The sequence below is a fragment of the Littorina saxatilis genome, linkage group LG5 (genome assembly GCF_037325665.1).
Source record: "Littorina saxatilis isolate snail1 linkage group LG5, US_GU_Lsax_2.0, whole genome shotgun sequence".
Classification (NCBI taxonomy): domain Eukaryota; kingdom Metazoa; phylum Mollusca; class Gastropoda; order Littorinimorpha; family Littorinidae; genus Littorina; species Littorina saxatilis.
Window position 1 is genome coordinate 55,717,119 of NC_090249.1, and position 20,898 is coordinate 55,738,016.

At 41.4% G+C, this 20,898-nt stretch overlaps 1 protein-coding gene across 1 annotated transcript in view; it reads left to right on the forward strand.

Moving 5' to 3' along the window:
* Positions 1-20,898, forward strand: part of LOC138967812 (uncharacterized) — a 37,242-nt gene that overhangs the window by 8,596 nt on the left and 7,748 nt on the right. Inside the window, exons 2-3 of the mRNA XM_070340469.1 lie at positions 3,560-3,610; positions 11,729-11,962. Of these exons, the coding sequence (XP_070196570.1) occupies positions 3,560-3,610; positions 11,729-11,962 (285 nt within the window). The remainder of the gene's footprint in view (positions 1-3,559; positions 3,611-11,728; positions 11,963-20,898) is intronic.

Here is a 20,898-nt window from a genome sequence, read left to right on the forward strand (position 1 = left end):
CCCCCCCCCCCCCTCTCCCTCCAAGAAAATATAAGAGAGAAACAAGTCGCGTAAGGCGAAAATACAACATTTAGTCAAGTAGCTGTCGAACTCACAGAATGAAACTGAACGCAATGCAACGCGCAGCAAGACCGTATACTCGTAGCATCGTCAGTCCACCGCTCATGGCAAAGGCAGTGAAATTGACAAGAAGAGCGGGGTAGTAGTTGCGCTGAGAAAGATAGCACGCTCTTCTGTACCTCTCTTCGTTTTAACTTTCTGAGCGTGTTTTTAATCCAAACATATCATATCTATATGTTTTTGGAATCAGGAACCGACAAGGAATAAGATGAAAGTGTTGTTAAATTGATTTCGAAAATTTAATTTTGATCATAATGTTTATATCCAAATATAACATATTTATATGTTTTTGGAATCAGAAAATGATGGAGAATAAGATGAACGTAAATTTGGATCGTTTTATAAAACAATTTTTTTTTTACAATTTTCAGATTTTTAATGACTAAAGTCATTAATTAATTTTTAAGCCACCAAGCTGAAATGCAATACCGAAGTCCGGGCTTCGTCGGAGATTACTTGACCAAAATTTCAACCTATTTGGTTGAAAAATGAGAGCGTGACAGTGCCGCCTCAACTTTCACGAAAAGCCGGATATGACGTCATAAAAGACATTTATCAAAAAAATGAAAAAAACGTCTGAGGATATCATACCCAGGAACTCTCATGTCAAATTTCATAAAGATCGGTCCAGTAGTTTAGTCTGAATCGCTCTACACACACAGACAGACAGACAGACAGACAGACAGACAGACAGACACACATACACCACGACCCTCGTCTCGATTCCCCCCTCTATGTTAAAACATTTAGTCACAACTTGACTAAATGTAGAAAGAGAGCATACCGAGATATTTTTTTTTATCACAACCGGATTAATGTTAACCAGCTCTACCTAACCCTTCCCAACCATCCGTCGCACAGGTAACCCCCCCCCCCCACCCCTGCACGCACACACACACACACACACACACACACACACACACACACACACACACACACACACACACAAACAAACAAACACCTCCTCTACTTCTTTTCCTCTTCTCCCCCCACCACCTCCACCATATTCAGGCCACCCACCCACCCACCTTGCTTGCCCCTAGAAGAGCACACATATATTTCGATTTTATCGATCAACGTCTAACAGACCTTACCTAACTCTGCTCAGCCATGTCTACCTCGCCCGCCCCCGCCCCCCACACCCAAACCCCTTCTTTTTGCTCACTCGCTATCCTCCCGATTCCCTCCCATAGCTCCCTCCATCCCACCCTTGCAATATCCAGGTCCGGTCTGCCAAGTCTACCCCGGGTAGCTTGCAAGGCCAGAAATTTTTGTTTTACGTCAGTTTTGCTTGGCATCAAGGGACAACATGAACGTTTTCCCCGATCCAGGAGGTCCTAACGAGCTTTTGTGAAAAGTACAGCTTTCTCTGCCTTTCTTTACAAAACAGTCTCCTCTAGTTCTGAGGACGACCGAGCCACACTGGAGAAGGAAGCAGAAGAGGATCCTCACTCTTAATAACCTCTGCATCTAGCTGGGATTTTTTTCTATAGCGGCATTTTTTTTGACAACGCTGGTCTTACGGGTTAAAGATATCGACCGTGGTGCTTAAAATAATGACCGGCAGGCGAAGTTCGTTTCAGAAAGGGCTACCCGCCCGCTGCCTTGTAACGGGGGGACGCTTACAGAAGGAAGACAAGCCATAAAGCTACCCGAGAGTGCAAAGCGGGTACCTTCGTTACGACACAAACAGCCGCTGGCTTGCAGTTAGCCGGGTAGGGAGGGAGATAAGAATCGTCTGTTCCAGTAATCATTAAATTTTGATCAGAGTCAGCGGGAACTGTGTTTCGCTGTGTGAGTGCTTCGTCTGCTTCTCTCAGTCTTGACGAGTTGTAAACACTGAAATCACTGCTACCATCTTGTTTTTTCCACGTCGTTTTTGTTAATAGTGCTTTGTGAATTTTGTTGAAACGAAATTCAGGACGACTTTGTGCAAAAGAAAGACGTACAGGTCAGTTATATTTTGGTAATTAGTAATAGTTTCCTTTTTAATGGTGATTGAATAGAAAGCTTATGAGGTATGTGTCGTGTTTGTTGACGTCAATAACAGAAACTGACTGCTAACCTTTGTTTGGGTAAATAATTATTTTTTTTATAGACTAATTACGTCTTTGTTCTGAATACTTACGACATCAATGATCGAGGTCAAGATATTTTGGGGTAAAATAACAAAATTAATAGAAATGTATGTTGAAGGATAATGTGTGCTAACAATGTTAAAAGTTAGAATCATTAACTTTGATTCTTAATCACCTCTTCACCTTTGTTGATTCTAAGAGTTAAAGGTGATTGATTATTTGATTGATTATTTGATTGATTGATTGATTGATGGATTGACTGATTTATTCATTGTTTGATTCATTGATTATTTGATTGATTCATTCATTCATTGGTTGTTTGATGTCGCTGTATACATCCAATAGACGGTATTACACTAAACAAAATCGGGGGGGGGGGGGAGTAATCAAAGGGAGGAGAGTGGGTAAAAGAAAATGATTATTGGAATAGTGACGCATACTTATCACAAGAAAACACATAATTTCACAAGGTAAATATACCACTTTACTATGTTTCAGCTGGCAAGTTTGAAATCGCGCTGACGGGGGGTGGCATCGTATGAAAAGCAAGATTACTTCGCCAAACACGTCATCCCCAGTGGCTATAGTGAATAACAAAATAATACAACAATCTCCGAGCAATATTGATTTGCTGCTCTGCACAAATCATTGACATTCGTCATCACAGCGCCGATAAAATCCCCACACAATTCTTTCAGCTCCCGCAGAGTTATGGGAAACGTTGTTATCTTTACGTTCTTGTGCCACAAAGAAAAACTGAAGGAAAAAAACAGCCAGTGGGCAAACAAGAGAAATTGAGTAGAATCGTCGAGGAAAGAGGAAAGTTGAGGTCATTTGTGTACGACGACACGAAGATCTGTGCAAGTTTCAGTTTAAGAAGAGTTTCTGAGATGAGAAACCGTTCCTGGACCGGCGAAGATTTTCACAGAAACGTCGTCAAACCTACAAAACTTTGTGTCAGTCAACAGAGAGTGTAAAAATCATTATAAGCTATTTCAAGCCAATCGCTAACTACACTGAACCAGGACAATTTGCTTTAGGACAGACTACAATTGTTCTTTCGCCGCTTGCATTTGTCCTGCAAGCAACCACAGTTTTTTTCTTGGCCATTCCTGTACATCCTATAGGGCCGTTTTCTAAAATACGGTCGCAACACAGGACCGTTCGATGTCATCCCAAGATGCCTTAAGATACTGAGAAATAATTGCATGACATCGACCGAATTGTCTTCGAAGAAACTAGTTCACACGCGTGGGAGATTTGTCCACAAACTGCCCCAGGGTTAGGTCAAATTGTTCTTCGTCTCTCTGAAGGCTGTAAAAACTTACCAGAAAGTGTCCTGTTCACAATCCTCATTCAAGATGGCCAAGTCGGATCTTTTCGAAGCCATCCGCAAGAACAGCCTGCGTCAGGTAAGGAATCTACGAAGGCTTCCAGTGTTCATTGTTGTTGTTGTTGTTGTTGTTGTTGTTGCTGTTGTTGTTGTTGTTGTTGTTGTTGTTGTTGTTGTTGTTGTTGTTGTTGTTGTTGTTGTTGTATGTTCAGGAACGTCTGATCCCATTATATTTTTTTTCTCTTCTTCCGTTACGTGTCCTCCTGCCTACTTACCCCCGCCCCCCCCCCCCCCCCCCCCCCCCGTCTTTTTCTGTTCATGGAAGTGAGTGTGTTTGGAGGGAATATTCACAATATTTCATCTGAACGGTTGTTATTGTTGTTGATTTTATGAGTAAAAATACCAGATTTTGTGATATTTTATTGGTGCCTTTGTGTTGTTGTTGTTGTTTTTGTTGTTGTTGTTGTTGTTGTTGTTGTTATTGTTGTTGTTGTTGTTGTTATTGTTGGTGTTGTTTTCTTTTTCTTTCTTCTTCTTCTTCTTCTTCTTCTCGAGCGTACCGGCGCTAAACAGTCGCGAGGCAATTTGATACAAAGTCATACAAATGGAAAGATACCGTGTACCGTTTTCAATCATCATAGGCAGCCGTACTCCGACTTTAGAGGATGATTGTGTTGATGATGTTCGGGTATTCTCTTCAATAACCTCATTCGCATTAGTAGTTATTTACCCACGAAATATTGCAGCACCTACATCTTGGTTTAAGCGTGTTTATTCAAATTCTCATACACACGTTTCAAACAATAACAACATTGAGAACGTTAACAAGCAGATTGCTTATGGACACGTTCTTGAACTTATAATCAATACACATTCAGATAGCAAAACATGGCGAACAAGTGATAGCTTCAACACTTATCTTGATAATCTTTAATTATATTTTATACAAATAGGGTAAAGAGAGAGAGAGAGAGAGAGAGAGAGAGAGAGAGAGAGAGAGAGAGAGAGAGAGAGGGAGAGGGAGAGAGAGAGAGGGAGGGAGAGAATGCCTGGCTACATCAATTGCACAGTTAATATAATATCAGCCGAAGCGATTAGTTAACATAACATAGTCTTGTACAACAGAGAATATTTTCGTGTTCAAAGATATAGTTAAATCAGTATTTCCAAACAAGAGTGTTTTGCAGTCCAGAACGTGTGTTGGCAGACTATTGAATAAAATGGTTCTATGTTCTTTAAATTTTGGACAGTGTAACAAGAAATGTTCAGAATCTTCCGGGCATGCTCCACACGTACATTCTAAATTATCAGAGAGGTGTCGGTTAACTAAGTCTTGTTGCAAATCGCTCATGTTTAATCTCAACCTGCTGTGAAGTACCTGTCCCTGGCGGTTGCCTAAATAATAATACTGTGGAACAACAACATCTCCATCGGTCAAATACCTTTTAAATTCACCAACTGACTGCGTTTGTTGTATATTTTCTGGAAGATTATTCCACAAAGCTGTCGTTGAAGGAAAAAATGAAGATTTATATAACTCACTTCTGCACAATGGAAACTTACGTTTAAGAGGGCGTCGTCTGTGGTAAGGATTTACATCGGAAACCAGGACCGGCAGTTTGGAATATAAATATTCTGGGGTTAAACGATTTACAATTTTATAATACAGCAAAAGTTTATGACGACGTCGCCTTTCTTTCAGGGGCACAAAACCCGATTCGTTATACAGTGTTTGGTGGCTTGTGCCACGTACTGCACCTACAATGATTCGGATTGCATCGAGATGCAATGTCTCCAACTCGTCTGCCAAACACTGTGTACAGTTATCCCAGATAACGTCCGCACAATCAAACAATGGTAACATAAAGGATTTATATATAACTTCAAGTGATTTTCTGTTTAAACGATGCTTGAATAAACTAAAACACGCAATTGACTTTCTACATTTAGCAATTAGACTTTTTATGTGGGAATCCCATTTACAATTACCTTGTAGAATGACGCCAAGGTGCTTGTGATTTTCAACATCAACTAAGTGTGCATCTTCGAAATACAATGGTGGAAGTAAAACATTTTGTTGCCTACAAATGTCCAACAATTCTGTCTTTTGACAATTAAAAGTGACTTTCCATTTAGAAGCCCATGTGCGAATTTTATCCAAATCAGAATTCAAAATCTCTGCTCGTACATCATCGTTATCTAAACTTAAATACATACTCGTATCGTCTGCAAAGAGTTTCAACACTGATTCAAGACCAACACCAATATCGTTAATATAAATGAGAAATAAAAGAGGTCCTAAGACAGAACCCTGAGGGACACCAGCAGAAGGGGTAGCATAACTTGATTTGGTTCCTTTCAATACTACTGCTTGTCTGCGATCGCTCAAGTAATGTTCAAACCAAACAAGCAAGGGACCTCTTATACCTATCGCCTCAAGCTTGTGGAGCAGACCGCGATGCCAGACTTTATCAAAAGCTTTGGATACATCAAAAAATATTGCCTGTGACATAATGTTTTTATCAAGTGCAACACAAAAATCATCATATATACTCAATAGTTGATAAACAGTCGAATCACCAGCAATAAAACCAGATTGGCAGTGTGTAATCAAATCATAATTTTTCAAATAACCAAACACACGGATTTGTATACATTTTTCAAGCACGTGTTGTTTGTTCCACCTACATCTTATGTATCTATATGTGATATATCTGCGACTATATTTGATTTATTTTTCAGAATATAAAGAGCCTTTGCTTCGGTAAATCTAAAACAAACACGGCATTGCTATGTCTCATGTTTAGGCATTTTACTCTTAATTCTTTACATTTTACTCAGGAAAGAGAAAACACAAACAAAAATGATCCAAAAAGCAAGAAAGATTGGTTTATGGAACCATTAATTACATACAACCGTCGCGATATAACCTTGAATGGTTGAAAACGACGTTAAACACCAAATAAAGAAAGAAAGAAAGAAATAATTACATACAAAACGAAACATTCACGGGGTTAAGGTGGAGATTTGTCCGATCTCCCAGGTCAACTTATGTGCAGACCTGCTAGTGCCTTATCCCCCTTCGTGTGTACACGCCAGCACAAGACCAAGTGCGCACGGAAAAGATCCTGTAATACATGTCAGAGTTCGGTGGGTTATAGAAACACGAAAATACCCAGCATGCTTTCTCCGAAAGCGGCGTATGGCTGCCTAAATGGCGGGGTAAAAACGGTCATACACGTAAAAATCGTGGGAGTTTCAGCCCACGATCGCAGAAGAAGAAGAAGAAGAAAAAACATTCACGAATCTTTAAAAACAAAACAATGTTATCCTTGATTTTGGAACTTTAGAATTCGATCTGTTTCCAGAAAATAGAAAGAAAGAGGAAGAAAGGAAAACAGAAAATGGTTATCCGTTCTTTTTTTTTTTATACATATAACATGTGAACTACCGTTGCTTAGTAAGTTAGAAATTTGCGATTTGGAAACTCGATTGCGAATCAATAATGTACGGCTAATTTAATACTAATTCCGTACACCAGATTATTTAAGAAAATTCCAATTTGAGAACGTCCAGGACAACATGAAGTTATAAAAATTACCTATAATGTAAATACAAAATGTACATAACGATAACAAGTTCCAACACGTGTAAACCACACAGCTATAGATACAGGAACGAGTGCACACGCACACACACGAATACATACACATACTCTGCATATATGTCTCTGCCTGTCTGCCTGTCTTTTTCTGTCTTTGTCTCTCTCCCTGTCTCTCTCTGTTCCTCTTTTTTTTCTATCTTTCTCACTCCCTTTTTACATTTAGTCAAGTTTTGACTAAATGTTTTAACATAGAGGGGGGAATCAAGACGAGGGTCGTGGTGAATGTGTGTGTGTGTGTCTGTCTGTGTCTGTGCGTGTGTGTGTGTAGAGCGATTCAGACTAAACTACTGGATCGATCTTTATGAAAATTTACGTGAGAGTTCCTGGGAATGATATCCCCAGATCTAATTTTCATTTTTTTGATAAATGTCTTTGATGACGTCATATCCGGCTTTTTGTAAAAGTTGCCGCGGCACTGTCACACCCTCATTTTTCAATCAAATTGATTGAAATTTTGGCCAAGCAATCTTCGACGAAGGCCGGACTTTGGTATTGCATTTCAGCTTGGAGGCTTAAAAATTAATTAATGACTTTGGTCATTAAAAATCCGAAAATTGTAATTAAAATTTTTTTTTTTATAAAACGATCAAAAATTACGTTCAGCTTATTCTTCATCATTCTCTGATTCCAAAAACATATAAAAATGTTATATTTGGATTAAAAACAAGCTCTGAAAATTAAAAATATAAAAATTATGATTAAAATTAAATTTCCGAAATCGATTTAAAAACAATTTCATCTTATTCCTTGTCGGTTCCTGATTCCAAAAACATATAGATATGATATGTTTGGATTAAAAACACGCTCAGAAAGTTAAAGCGAAGAGAGGTACAAAACAGCGTGCTATGCAGCACAGCGCAACCACTACCGCGCTAAACAGGCTCGTCAATTTCACTGCCTTTTGTACGAGCGGCGGACTACGGTCATTGTGAAAAAATGCAGTGCGTTCAGTTTCATTCTGTCAGTTCCACAGCTTGACTAAATCGTAGTAATTTCGCCTTGCTCGACTTGTTACTTCTTTAATTGATATTCCAACATTTTTAAAACGTATTATCATTAGATTAAACCCTCCCATGGGCGAGGGCTGGATGTAAAAAAGCACCTGTTTGCACCTCTCTCTCTGTCTCTTTCTCTGTCTGTCTGTCTCTCTGTCTTTCTCTCTCTCTGTCTCTGTCTCTCTGTCTCTCTCCCTGTCTCTCTGTCTCTCTGTCTCCCTCTGTCTCTCTGTCTCTGTCTCTCTCTCTCTCTCTCTTTCTCTCTCTCTCTCACAGTCTCTGACTCTCTCTGTCTCTCTGTCTCCCTCTGTCTCTGTCTCTGTCTCTGTCTCTCTCTCTCTGTCTCTCTCTGCATCTCTGTCTCTGTCTGTCTCTCCGTGTGTCTGTGTCTGTCTCTCTGTCTCCCTCTGTCTCTGTCTCACTCTCTCTTTCTCTCTTTCTCTCTCTCTCTCTCTCTCTCTCTCTCTCTCTCTCTCTCTCCCCCCCCCCTTCCACCAACCCCTTTTTTCTCTGTATCCCTTTGTCCAACGCAAACTGCTCAACGTTTGCCGAAGTTGATTGTCCAACATTGACTTAAAATGAGCAAGGGCCTTTTTGCTTGCCAACTCATCAATAATTGACAAACACAAGGCAAACAGTCAAGTAATCAATGCAGAGCGAGTTTCCATGCGCATAGTCTATACTTACGCACGGACTTGTCCACTGTTGTACAGACAACACTGGAAAACGTGTTGTTTGTTCGACACCATTTACGTCAGAGCTCAGAAAACAATAGCCGGCTGAAAGTGAGGTTTGCTGTGGAAGAAAGGGAGGAAGAGATAGGGGGAGAGGGAGGGGGGAGAGGGAGGGAGTGTTTAGAGTGTGGATAAAACAAGGGGAGGCTGAAGGGAAGGTGGCCGGGGGGGGGGGGGGGGCAAGGAAGAGGAACAGAAATAAAAATATGGTGGGGAGGGGAGATGGGGCAGAACAAGATGGAAGACAAAGCCGTGCTACATCAGTGAACATGACATTTTCCCCTTTCAAATTTACCTATTTTGTTTTCTTTTTTCATTTTTTTCTCTTCTTCACCTACCTGTCTTTTTACATTTAGTCAAGTTTTGACTAAATGTTTTAACATAGAGGGGGAATCGAAACGAGGGTCGTGGTGTATGTGTGTGTGTGTGTGTGTGTGTGTGTGTGTAGAGCGATTCAGAGTAAACTACTGGACCGATCTTTATGAAATTTTACATGAGAGTTCCTGGGAACGATATCCCCAGATCGCTTCTTCATTTTTTCGATAAATGTCCTTGATGACGTCATATCCGGCTTTTTGTAAAAGTTGAGGCGGCACTGTCACACCCTCATTTTTCAATCAAATTGATTGAAATTTTGGCCAAGCAATCTTCGACAAAGGCCGGACTTTGGTATTGCATTTCAGCTTAGAGGCTTAAAAATTAATTGATAATTTTGGTAATTAAAAATCTGAAAATTGTAATTAAAATTATATTTTTATAAAACGATCCAAAAACATTTTCACCTTATTTGTCATTATTTGCTGATTCCAAAAACATATAAATATGTTATATTCGGATTAAAAACAAGCTTTGAAAATTAAAAATATAACAAGAGGCGAAGCCTTCAAGGCTCACGTGAGAAATCGACAAACAGTAACACAAACCCAATCACTCCGTCACACATACACACACACAGTAAGCATAGGTGACACGGTGCAAGAGTGCCAGACACTAGATTTAGATCTGTCTGTCTGTAGCCTACTTACGGGGACACGACTGCCAGGATGGCCAGATCGACACTGCGCTTTCGACAGCGCTTCCTCGCGCAGACACTGGAAACACGCTATGCAGATTAACCTGTAGGAAATCTCCTTTGGTATCTTCTTTATCTATTGTTCTGGAGCTACGAAACCGAACAATGTGAAATCGTCTTCTCCGAATCGGCGAACTGCAGCTCCGTGATAACTGTATCTATACCACAATCCTTCACGCGATCTGACCTAACCTTGACCCCTGACCTGGTCTACATACCACACACGACACAAACCAGTCACCTGATTTTACCCCCCCCCCCCCCCAAAAAAAAAAAAAAAAAACCACCACCCGTTTTCTTTGGATACACAGTTTAACTACATACGTGCCGACAAAATATTGATCATTGCTTCAATACTTTGAAGCTTTTGCTTGGATAATAACCAGGTAAAATTGGTATTAATAATAATAATAAATGAGCATTTATATAGCGCAACATCATAACTTTACAATTATGCTCTTTGCGCTTAACACATTTAAAATTCAAACACAGTTATACAAGCATTTACATCTACATTATTTCGGTGTTCAGTCAAATGTTAAAGTTTCTATCACATACACACGCACGCACGCACGCACGCACAGACAGACAAAAGTTAGCATCGCATAGGCTACACTTACGTGAGCCAAAAAGGATGATTAAAATTAAATTTCCGAAATCGATGTAAAAACAATTTCATCTTATTTCTTGTCGGTTCCTGATTCCAAAAACATATAGATATGATATGTTTGGATTAAAACACGCTCAGAACAAGCGGTGGACAGATGATGCTACGATCTTGCGGAAAAAATGCAGTGCGTTCAGTTTCATTCTGTGAGTTCAACTGAGCTTGACTAAATGTTGTATTTTCGCCTTACGCGACTTGTTTCTTCTTCTCTTTGTCCTTATGTCTTTGTAAATAGCACAGACAAATACATATTACTTGTGCTTCGGCACATTCTTTTCGCTGTGCCCGATTATATCTGGTTTTCCAGGTACAGCACTGTCCGTCCAGCTAGGCTAGTCCATACTTCTTTGTTTTCAGAGGTCAGTCCGAGTTTCGAAATCTAACTTCATGATACCGTTTTGACATAAACAAAGATGAACTAATTATTCACGGCGTTGGGATAGCAGGAAATAACTAATGGCATGATCTTTGATGTTTATTAAAACTAAAATAAAACCCACTCTTCCAACATAAATGACATTTACAACACAGGAGAGAGAAAAAAATGTGTTTGTTTTAGTTTGTTTCGTTTTGTCAAAGAAATGTTCAATAATTCAAGAGAACGTTTTACGCCGGGGGGGGGGGGGGGGGGGGGGGGGCGATAAGTGAGTAGTTTAAGTGTGAGCATATGCCCGCTGCGCCGCGCTGGTAAGGACTGACCACAATGTGTTGCTCTCCCGTTCTTATAGACCCCCGCTGATGCATCACACGTGCAAGCCCCCCGGCAACATGGACATTGCGGCTGGGCTCTTCTCCTTGACGTTCACAAATCCTCCTCTCCCCTCTCTTTCTAATTACGGGCCTAAGTGTTGATATCCTGCTTTACTACCCTCTCTTCCCTACCTGCCAACACTGATCCCTTTAGGCCTACCTCAAGTATCTAACATCCTCCTCCTCCACCCGCGGCTAATCTGTCTCGTTTAAATAAAGTTTATCTGACGCTGTCCGCTCTATTTAAACTCACACTTCAATAATTAACATTCATACCATTGAAGGCTTTCAAAAACACTAACTCATCCTTTTTAGATGACGCTTCTTCTGGAAAGCGGAAGTGACGTGGAATGCAGGAACGATAACTCCGAGACGCCTCTAATGGTGGCGCTGTACCGACTCCGCAACAAGGAGCAGAGGGAGAAGGCCGTCAAGCAGCTTCTCGAGGCCGGCGCTGACGTCAACGCCCGCAACGGTCAAGGTCGTACGCCTTTGTCCTTCGCCTGTGCCCTTGACCAAGGTGACACCATCCGGCTGCTTTTACAGAAGGTATGGCGTTTACTTTTTTTTTAGTTTTTTTTTATTTTTTTAGCTTGTTTCGTTTTGTTAATTAAATGTTCAATAAAAAAAAACCGTTCGCAACTTTTTGCCATCTTCCAGGAAACACCGTCTGAAGCAAAGTGATCACCCGTTATTATAATGTATCTAGTTTGTCCACTTTCAAGACCGATGGGTCGGAGTTCTCCTGAATGTTTTGCAGTGTTTACAATTAAACGTTCGTAGAACTTACTAATCTTGTTTCGTGTGTAAGCCTACTTACCATTCATCTGTACGTTCTTTTTAATTTGTTTTCTGTTTCGAAACGTTAGCAGTCTCTCGATCTCTGAAATGCAGTTTTGGTTTGTTTAAATTGTGAAGATTTGTTTGGTTTCGCTGTGCTCCTCTGATTGTTGCTTACTTGTCTGTCCGATCGTTGAATTTTTTTATGGCTGAATCACGTTCACACAGCCAATCTGGAGACCCCCTCAAAAGGCCCGCCAAAAATCCGACTTGTCCGCAAAAGTCGTAATTTTCAATCTTCGTGTGTTAACCTTCATACAAATCAAGCTTTGGCCTCTCAGCTGTGAAGTGTTGTTTATTGGTTTTCACATCTACTTATTATTACTAGTTAAATGAACAATCAGGGCACTCTGCTAATTACAAATCTGCTTTACTTTTTCTTCTAAACCGATTAGTAAACGAGTCCTCAAAAGTGGGGTCTTTTGGTGCTAGTCCTTGGAAGTGCCTGTAAACAACACTCAGTGTGAGTGTGTGTGAGTGTGTGTGTGAGTGTGTGTGTGAGTGTGTGTGTGTGTGTGTGTGTTGTGTGTGTGTGTGTGTGTTTGTGTGTGTTTGTGTGTGCATGTGTGTGTGTGTGTGTGGGTGTGTGTGTGTTTTTTTCCGATCAGTTTGCTTGTTTGGCATATTTGCCGTCGATCACAGGGCACTTTTGATCTTTACAGAGTCGTTGGTTTTTACCTGACGATTGGTTGATAATGGAGGAATGGAAATAGGGAGGGGGCGGGGCGGATTTGGAAAAATACAAAGCAATACCAAGTGACAGCAAATACCTTATTTCATTTTGTGTATATACACTGGTGCATAGTGAAGGATTCTCCAACTTCCTCCCCCACATCATCGTCTATCCCCACACTACCCCCATTATAAAGTATGGTAGATACAGTCGCACATGTCTGCAACGACCACCCAAGGGACCGTCAAAAAGTCAATTGTCGTTATAGACAGTGGTCGCTATGGAAAGGTGAATTCTGTAGAAAAAATCGTGAAGAACCTTTTGGGGTGTTCGTAATGGGTAGGTGGTCGTTGTCGAGAGGTGGTCGCCAGGGCAGGTTCGACTGTACTACCAATTTTGTTCAGCTAGATCCCAGCTTCCAATTAAAGGCTGAATCAAAACTTCACTACGTATAATGTGCAAGTCGATCATTTGCTGAAAAGTGCTTCCGGTTGCTTTTCATTCTTCAAAGCCAATCGTTTGGGGGATTGCGATTGCTTTTACTTACGAAGTAATGGTGACAGTCTATTGTGTGGTTTCCATTTTCAATGAATACTGTTCCCCGGCCACCATTACATTTAAAATGTTCCGATACACAAGCTGCCGTTGGCGGAGAACAAAAGAATCGGTGTATCGCCATGGTTGCTTAAAACAGGTCGATTTAGAGTATTGAGTGCACTGCGTAGCTGCTGGTTTTTAAACAACTATGTCCTTTGATGTAGTTGTAGTTGAGGATGTATTTGATGAGGCACCAGCCATCCCCTGTACATACCCATACATGTATGTATTGTGCGTGTGTGTGTGTGTGTGTGTTTGTGTGTGTGTGTGTGTGTGTTTGTGAGAGAAGGAGTGAAAGTCAGAGTGTGTGTGTGTATGTGTGTAAGAGTGGGTGAGAGAGAGAGAGAGAGAGAGAGAGAGAGAGAGAGAGAGAGAGAGAGAGAGTCAAAGTGAAAGTCAAAGAGTTTATTTACCAAATGCAAAGCACAGGATTTTGTTATGGTGTATGCATCCAAACTTCACACTCCTTCCACACGCATATTATATCATAATAAATATGTACAGATAAAGTGTTCAATTTCACTGGGCCTATTTACATGTGTACACCAACCAGACAGTTCAAAACGGACTGGTTGGTCGTGTTTGATATATGTACCGGTTGTAACGGGTCAGTTGGCCAAAACAATAAACTTGAGTTCTGAGTTCCGAGTTCTCCATCCCCCTCTCTCTCTCTCTCCATCCCTCTCTCTCCCTCTCTCTCCATCCCTCTCTCTCCCTCTCTCTCTCTCTCTCTCTCCCTCTCCATCCTCTCTCTCCTCTCTCATTTCTCTCCTCTCTCTCTCTCTCTCTCCCCCCCCTCTCTCTCCGGGCATTTGGCGGTCGTTGAGAAGGTACAGGCTGATACATTATTAATCACCAATTACCCGAAGGCGAATGGGAAAAGTCGTTTTATGTTGTGGTGATCCGATTGCCACAGGAAGATTTCCCTTACAGGTCATTCAAAGTCAACCTAGTGTCAAATCGTACATGCGAAACTTGAAGCGTATGTTTATATTCATTGCCTGATTGAGTTGTGGTTGTGACTGCTGTTACATTTAGTGAAGCTGTCGAACTAACAGAATGAAACTGAATGCACTGCATTTTTTCAGCAAGACAATACAGCTTCGTCAATCGCCGCGAGAAGGAAATCACTCACCTCCCACGTGCAAAACGCAGTGAAATAGACAAGCAAGAATAGCGCGGTAGCGTATTGCGCTTAGCAGGAAAGCGCGCTTTTCTGTATTCTTGTTAACTTTTTGAGTGTTTTTTTAATACAACATATCATATCTATATGTTTTTCGAATCAGGAAGTAATAAAGAATAAGATGAAATCATTTTTGGATCGATTTTATAAATTTTATTGTAGTACTAATTATTCTATTTTCGTTAATTGTGATCACATTTTAAGAGTACACATGACATATGTATGTATTTTTAGATTTGGAATTTGAGAAGAATACGATGCAATCAATTTTAAATATGTTCGCGAGAATTTAATTTTAATGACAACTTTAATGACCAAACTCGTCAATTAATTTTTAAGCCTCCATGCTGATATGCAATACCAAAGTCCGGACTTTGTCGAAGATTACTTGACCAAAATGTCAACCAATTTGGTTGAAAAATGAGAGCGTGACAGTGCCGCCTCAACTTTCACAAAAAGCCGGATATGACGTCATCAAAGACATTTATCACAAAAATTAAAAAAATGTCTGGAGATACCATACTCAGGAACTCTCATGTTAAGTTTCATAAAGATCGGTCCAGTAGTTTCTCGGAATCGCGTTATACACATACACACACACACACACACACACACACACACACACACACACACACACACACACACACACACACACACACACACACACACACACACGATTCCTCGTCTATGTTAAAACATTCAGTCAAAACTTGACTAAATGTAAAAACGAAAAGAAGGTTGAAAACAGAAGGACTGTATGTTCGGCAGAAAATACTGGCTACGTCTCACAACATAACTACTGTTGGAAGTCTTCTTCTCTTCATCTTCTTGGTTCATAGGCTGAAACTCCCACGTACAGTCGTGCTTTTTACACGAGTGGGATTTTACGTGTATGACCGTTTTAAGCAGCCATATGCCGCTTTCGGGGGGTTTACGCTTGGTATTTTCGTGATTCTATAACCCACCGAACTCTGACATGGATTGCAATATCTTTTCCGTGCGCACTTGGTCTTGTGTTTGCGTGTGCACACGAAGAGGGATATGGCAGTAGCAGGTCTGCACATAAGTTGACCTGGGATATCGGAAAAATCTCCACCCTTAACCCACCAGGCGCAAAGGGATTCGAACTTGCACCGCTCAACCTTTAGATTAGGAGGCCGGCACCTCATCCACTAGGCCATTGCCCCCGTCGTTGGAAATCTGAGTTTTAGGCGTAAAAAATGTAGAGGGTTAGGTCAGTGGGTACAGCTTTTTTATTCTTTTTAAAAAGTTTTTATTTTTTTAAGAACAGTGAAAGGTTCTCTCACAGACGGCAGTACAACCGAGTTAGAGTTACCTATATACGAGCATGCACACATTTTCGGGGAATATCAAAATGAAATACAATATTATAATAATCTATATGAAAAACAAAACAGGCTATTCATGTGCACTATTACTGGCAAAATGGTCCAGTGGAAAGGCTGGAACTCCGATCTCACTCAAACAAAATCCCCAAAACAGCACATCAACAAAATGAAATAAAATAAATCAATAAAACAATAAAAGGATTGGCGTCTGTCATTCTGATTATGTAAGACACGTCCTAATGCACCATGAAATGTCAAGCAGTGCTATGATGAAAGGTCTGTAATGCCGTGTAGGTGCTCCCTCTGGCTCTGTCTGCCTTCAGACATTTTCTTTTTTCGCAATCCTAAACGTGACAGCCTCGTGTTGTTGTGTCCTTTATCCATCGAGGGATATATTGATTGTTTAAGAATGTGTGTGTGTGTGTGTGTGTGTGTGTGTGTGTGTGTGTGTGTGTGTGTGTGTGTTGTGTGTGTGTGTGTTGTGTGTGTGTGTGTGTGTGTGCGAGTGTTTGTATTTGCGTGCGTGCGTGTGTGTGTCTGTGTGTCTGGGTGTGCGAGTGTTTGTGGTTAGCGTGTGTGTGTGTGAGTGTGCGTGCGTGTGTTCGTGCGTGCGTGCGTGCGTGCGTGAGTGTGTGTGTGCGTGTGTGTGTGTGCGTGTGTGTCTCTGTGTGCGTGTGTGTCTCTGTGTGTTTTAGCATCTAATAATTTATAGATTTTTTTCCACCATGTTCAGCGAGGTGTGCCTTATTGAATGCCTCTCGAAAGGTTACATAGGAATAAAACTGTTATGTCAGCCGATACCGAAGTGAGGCAATTGTTATGACGACAGTTGACTGGTTGTATGTTCCATGTAGTCGTGTCCCTGAGCCCACCACTCTGTGTGTCCCCTACCCCATCGAACCCACCTCTCATTCCTTGTCTTCCCCCACCCTCTCGCCCATTCTCTCCCGAGTTTTATCGTATGACCGGACACGTTCACTGCATTTCTAGCCACCTGCAACCACCACCATCACCACCGCCACTCCCACCGCCACCCCCTCAACCCTGTATACCGAGGAGCAAAAACGTATGGCCAATGCAAAAACTGACATGAATATTTCTGTTATTGTCTGCGTCCATAATGATGTCAATCTACCTTGCTCCATACACACCAGCGCATCTTCTCTTTCTCACCTCCCCTATTTACCCCCCTTCCCCACCCCTACCACCTCCTCCATCGATCCCCCTTCCCCCACTCTTCATGTTTTTGCTTCCGTCTCCTGTTTGAGATCGATACCTGAGTTACTTACCTGCATGTCGGTCACGCCAGGACCCACAAGACAAAAGGTCCCACAGGAGTCTCCCAGTTGTGATCGATACACGAGTTACCTGCATGCTAGGATCCAAAAAAACAAAAGGTCCCAAAGGAGCCCGTGTTTCTGCATACTGCGCGGATCAATGCCATAAGTTCTCTCGGCTCCCCCTGTCTCATCCCCCTCCCCCTCCCTCATCCCTCATCCCCCTCCCTCGTCCTCCTCCCCCCTTACCCCCAACATCAACATTCCATATACTCCACTGACGGCATTCCTGCCATAGCGACACTGGCTGGCATTGTTGCAGAGGTACCTGAACAAAACGTGGAACGTACGTGTGCATGCATGTTCGCACAAATGTGTGTGTGCTTGTGTACTGGTTGACAAGGACAGAGTCGTAGGCACAGGAACGAACACACTGACGCATGTACACACACACACACACACACACACACATACGCTGGTACGCGCATATGCACACAAACACACACGCACGCTCACACACACACGCATGCACGCACGCACACACACACACACACACACGCATGCACGCACACACGCACACACACACATGCACACACGCACGCACACATACACACACACACACTCACACACACACACACACAAACACACACACACACACACACACTCACACACAATCAATCACAGACAGACAGAGACAAACACAGAATACAAGACACAACCTAGATGCATCACTTCTTGCCAACAACTTTCCCCCTCTCGTTATGAAAGACAAAACAATCCCTCAAAAACAAATATTAGGAGCTGGCGACTGAGTAGAATGCCACACTAGATGTTGTAACACAAGCCTTAAAAACATTATTTTTTTCTCTCAGCGTTAGAGTCCAGAATGCAGAAAACCAAAAACATAGCGCAGGTTACTCAATCATCGTAGCACATTCCGAACCATGTTGGATTGGAAAAAAAGCCTACTTTTGACTCTGTTTAACATAACAAAGTATTTTGAAAATGAAGGTGACATTTTTGAAGATGAAATCACTCGTTTCATCAAATACGTATGGGTTTTTTTGTGTGCTGAAAGACTTCCTATGCATAGATCTCAGTTACTTTTGCATTGTATTTTGTGTTCCTTTGCCTTCCTTTGATCCTGCTGGCTACTCCTTTCAACAAAAATAACATTGTTTTTTATCATCGTCGTCGTAAAAGTCGTCTAGTCGTCGTCATCGTCGTCGTCGTCATCATCGTATTAGTCGTCGTCGCCATCGTCGTCGTCGTCGTCATCATCATCATCATCATCATCATCATCATCATCATCATCATCATCATCATCATCATCATCATCATCGTCGAGTCTTCTCGGTTCCACGTGTCCTCACCTCCTCCCACCCACCACTTCTGTTCTGCTGTGGCACAACTGTCTAGTTAGCAGTCGACGGACATCATCCAATATGCTTCAGTGCTGAAGATCAAATATCACTACCTGTATAGCTCCGGAAATCAACCGGAACGTGCTACAAAGCGTGTTCGATCGGTTCGCTTTGAACATTTCCGGAAAATAATCCACTTTATCTATTTCGGAAGATCAAAAAATATTGCATAGCTGAATAGCGTTGAGACAGATACTGAGCGAGTTTTCGCGAGGAACAGGGTTGAGCTACGGTAGGGTCACTGCGCATGTCTGGTTTTTTTCTTCGCGGAAACGCTTTTGGGTTGTGTCCAGTCGCGTCCCTTGCAACAAGATGGCGACAAGCGCGTTACGGATTTACTGTTGTGGAGAGTTGATGGACGACGATGATGAACAAGCAGTACTGTTTTATTGTTGATGTGAATGTAATGCCAAAACATCGAACTATCGATTCGAACGTCAATGAAGAAGTGAGCGTGAAAATCGAGCGCAAAACAGCCGGGTAAAAGTTCAGGGCGCTAAAGTACATTTGAGCCGAAATCGCACCCAAACTCCTGTTGACCTCATTTCTTCCCAAAATAAACATCACTGCTAAAATAAAATGCATTAAAACCAAGACAGTATCCAACCCAGTATCCTTAATTTTTGAAAGGCTAAGTGATTTACAACAAATGTCTTCTCACAATCCGTAACTTTGTCAAAAAATATTTGCAGAAGTTTCTCACCTCGCCTTGGCAGCCATCTTGGAACTGGAGAGACCCTACGCAGGAAGCAAGGTTGAAAGTTGGTTAACCGGTGACGTCACTCCAGTCGTACCGGACCGAGTTTTTGCGACCTCCGGTTCGACTCGAGTCACCTTAGTTGACGCTAAAACTCGCTCATAGAAATAACAGTGCTGGCGGTGACGTCAGTCTACCTGACAGTGACGTGGACTCGTATCGATCTTCACACTGTGAGACACATCCGGAACACTGATAATGATCATCAACTTGTCCCTTACTTTTTTTTTTAGTCTACGTCGTTGTTGTTGTTGTCATCGTCGTCATCATCATCAATATCGACAGCAGCGTCGTCGTATAGTCGTCGTCGAGCCTCTTCTCGTTATAGCCGCCTTTATGCAAAGCATAAAATTTAATAGGCTATTTACGATTCGCTCTGGTTGTTTGTTTATTTGTATCTTCAAGAGTTTCGACTGTATCTCTGGTACTCACTTTGGTGAGTAGCTTGGAAGGGTGTGTGCAAAAAAGTAAGTTCCTAACGGTAGGCAAACGGAAGATATTAGCTTTACACGCTTTTTGCGCCCGGCCAGGAAAAAAAATTACCTGTAAAGCGGCTGATTATAGATTTCGCATGAGGACGCGCGTTTGAACCTAACACTTGATGTCGAAGAAATGTGCTAAGTGAGACCTAAAACCTTTATACACGAAGCATGGAAGCTTTTACAAAGCATGGGCGTGTACACTAGTCAGATAACATATTTTTTTAATTTGTTTCAGTTGTTGTCAAAGACGTTTTCAACTGAAAGTGAATGTGTACGTCAACGCGCATGTCTGGGGGTTGAAACATCGTCCCACGGCGGTCTGAATGCGTGAAAGGGTTTTTATATACTCTAATAGAGGCTAGATTTCGACGAGCTCACGATAGCTCAATTGCTTTGGGCGCTCATGTGAGAAGGCGTAGAAAACTCCGCATGGCTCGAACATTTTTTTGTTTATTATTTTCATCCGAGCATGCAGCTTTCACTTTTTTCTTCTGCACTCCGTTCTCGCTCTCTCTTTAAGTTAATTTGTTTTTTAATTAAAATTAAATTATTTTTTTCTTATTTAAAAAAAATTTGATTATTTTTTTTATTGTTATCTTTTTTTTTATTTTTTTGTTGTTTGTTTGTTTTTGTTTCAGATAGACTTGACATTGAGATCAAAGTGATCGTGAAGAGTTATTTTTGTTCTGCTGTATAAATAGAAAATATAAATGTGCATAATTATTCCTTTTTGTAAAACTTGTTATTGTAAGACAAATGTGTATTAGTACCACTACTTTCATAAAGTGATGCATGGTTCATACGAGTGATCTTTTTCTAACTAAATGTTTGATTTGCATCACTGATTTCCTTGTGTTGGTGTTTCTGTTGCACAAGTCTGCACACACACACACATACGCATAC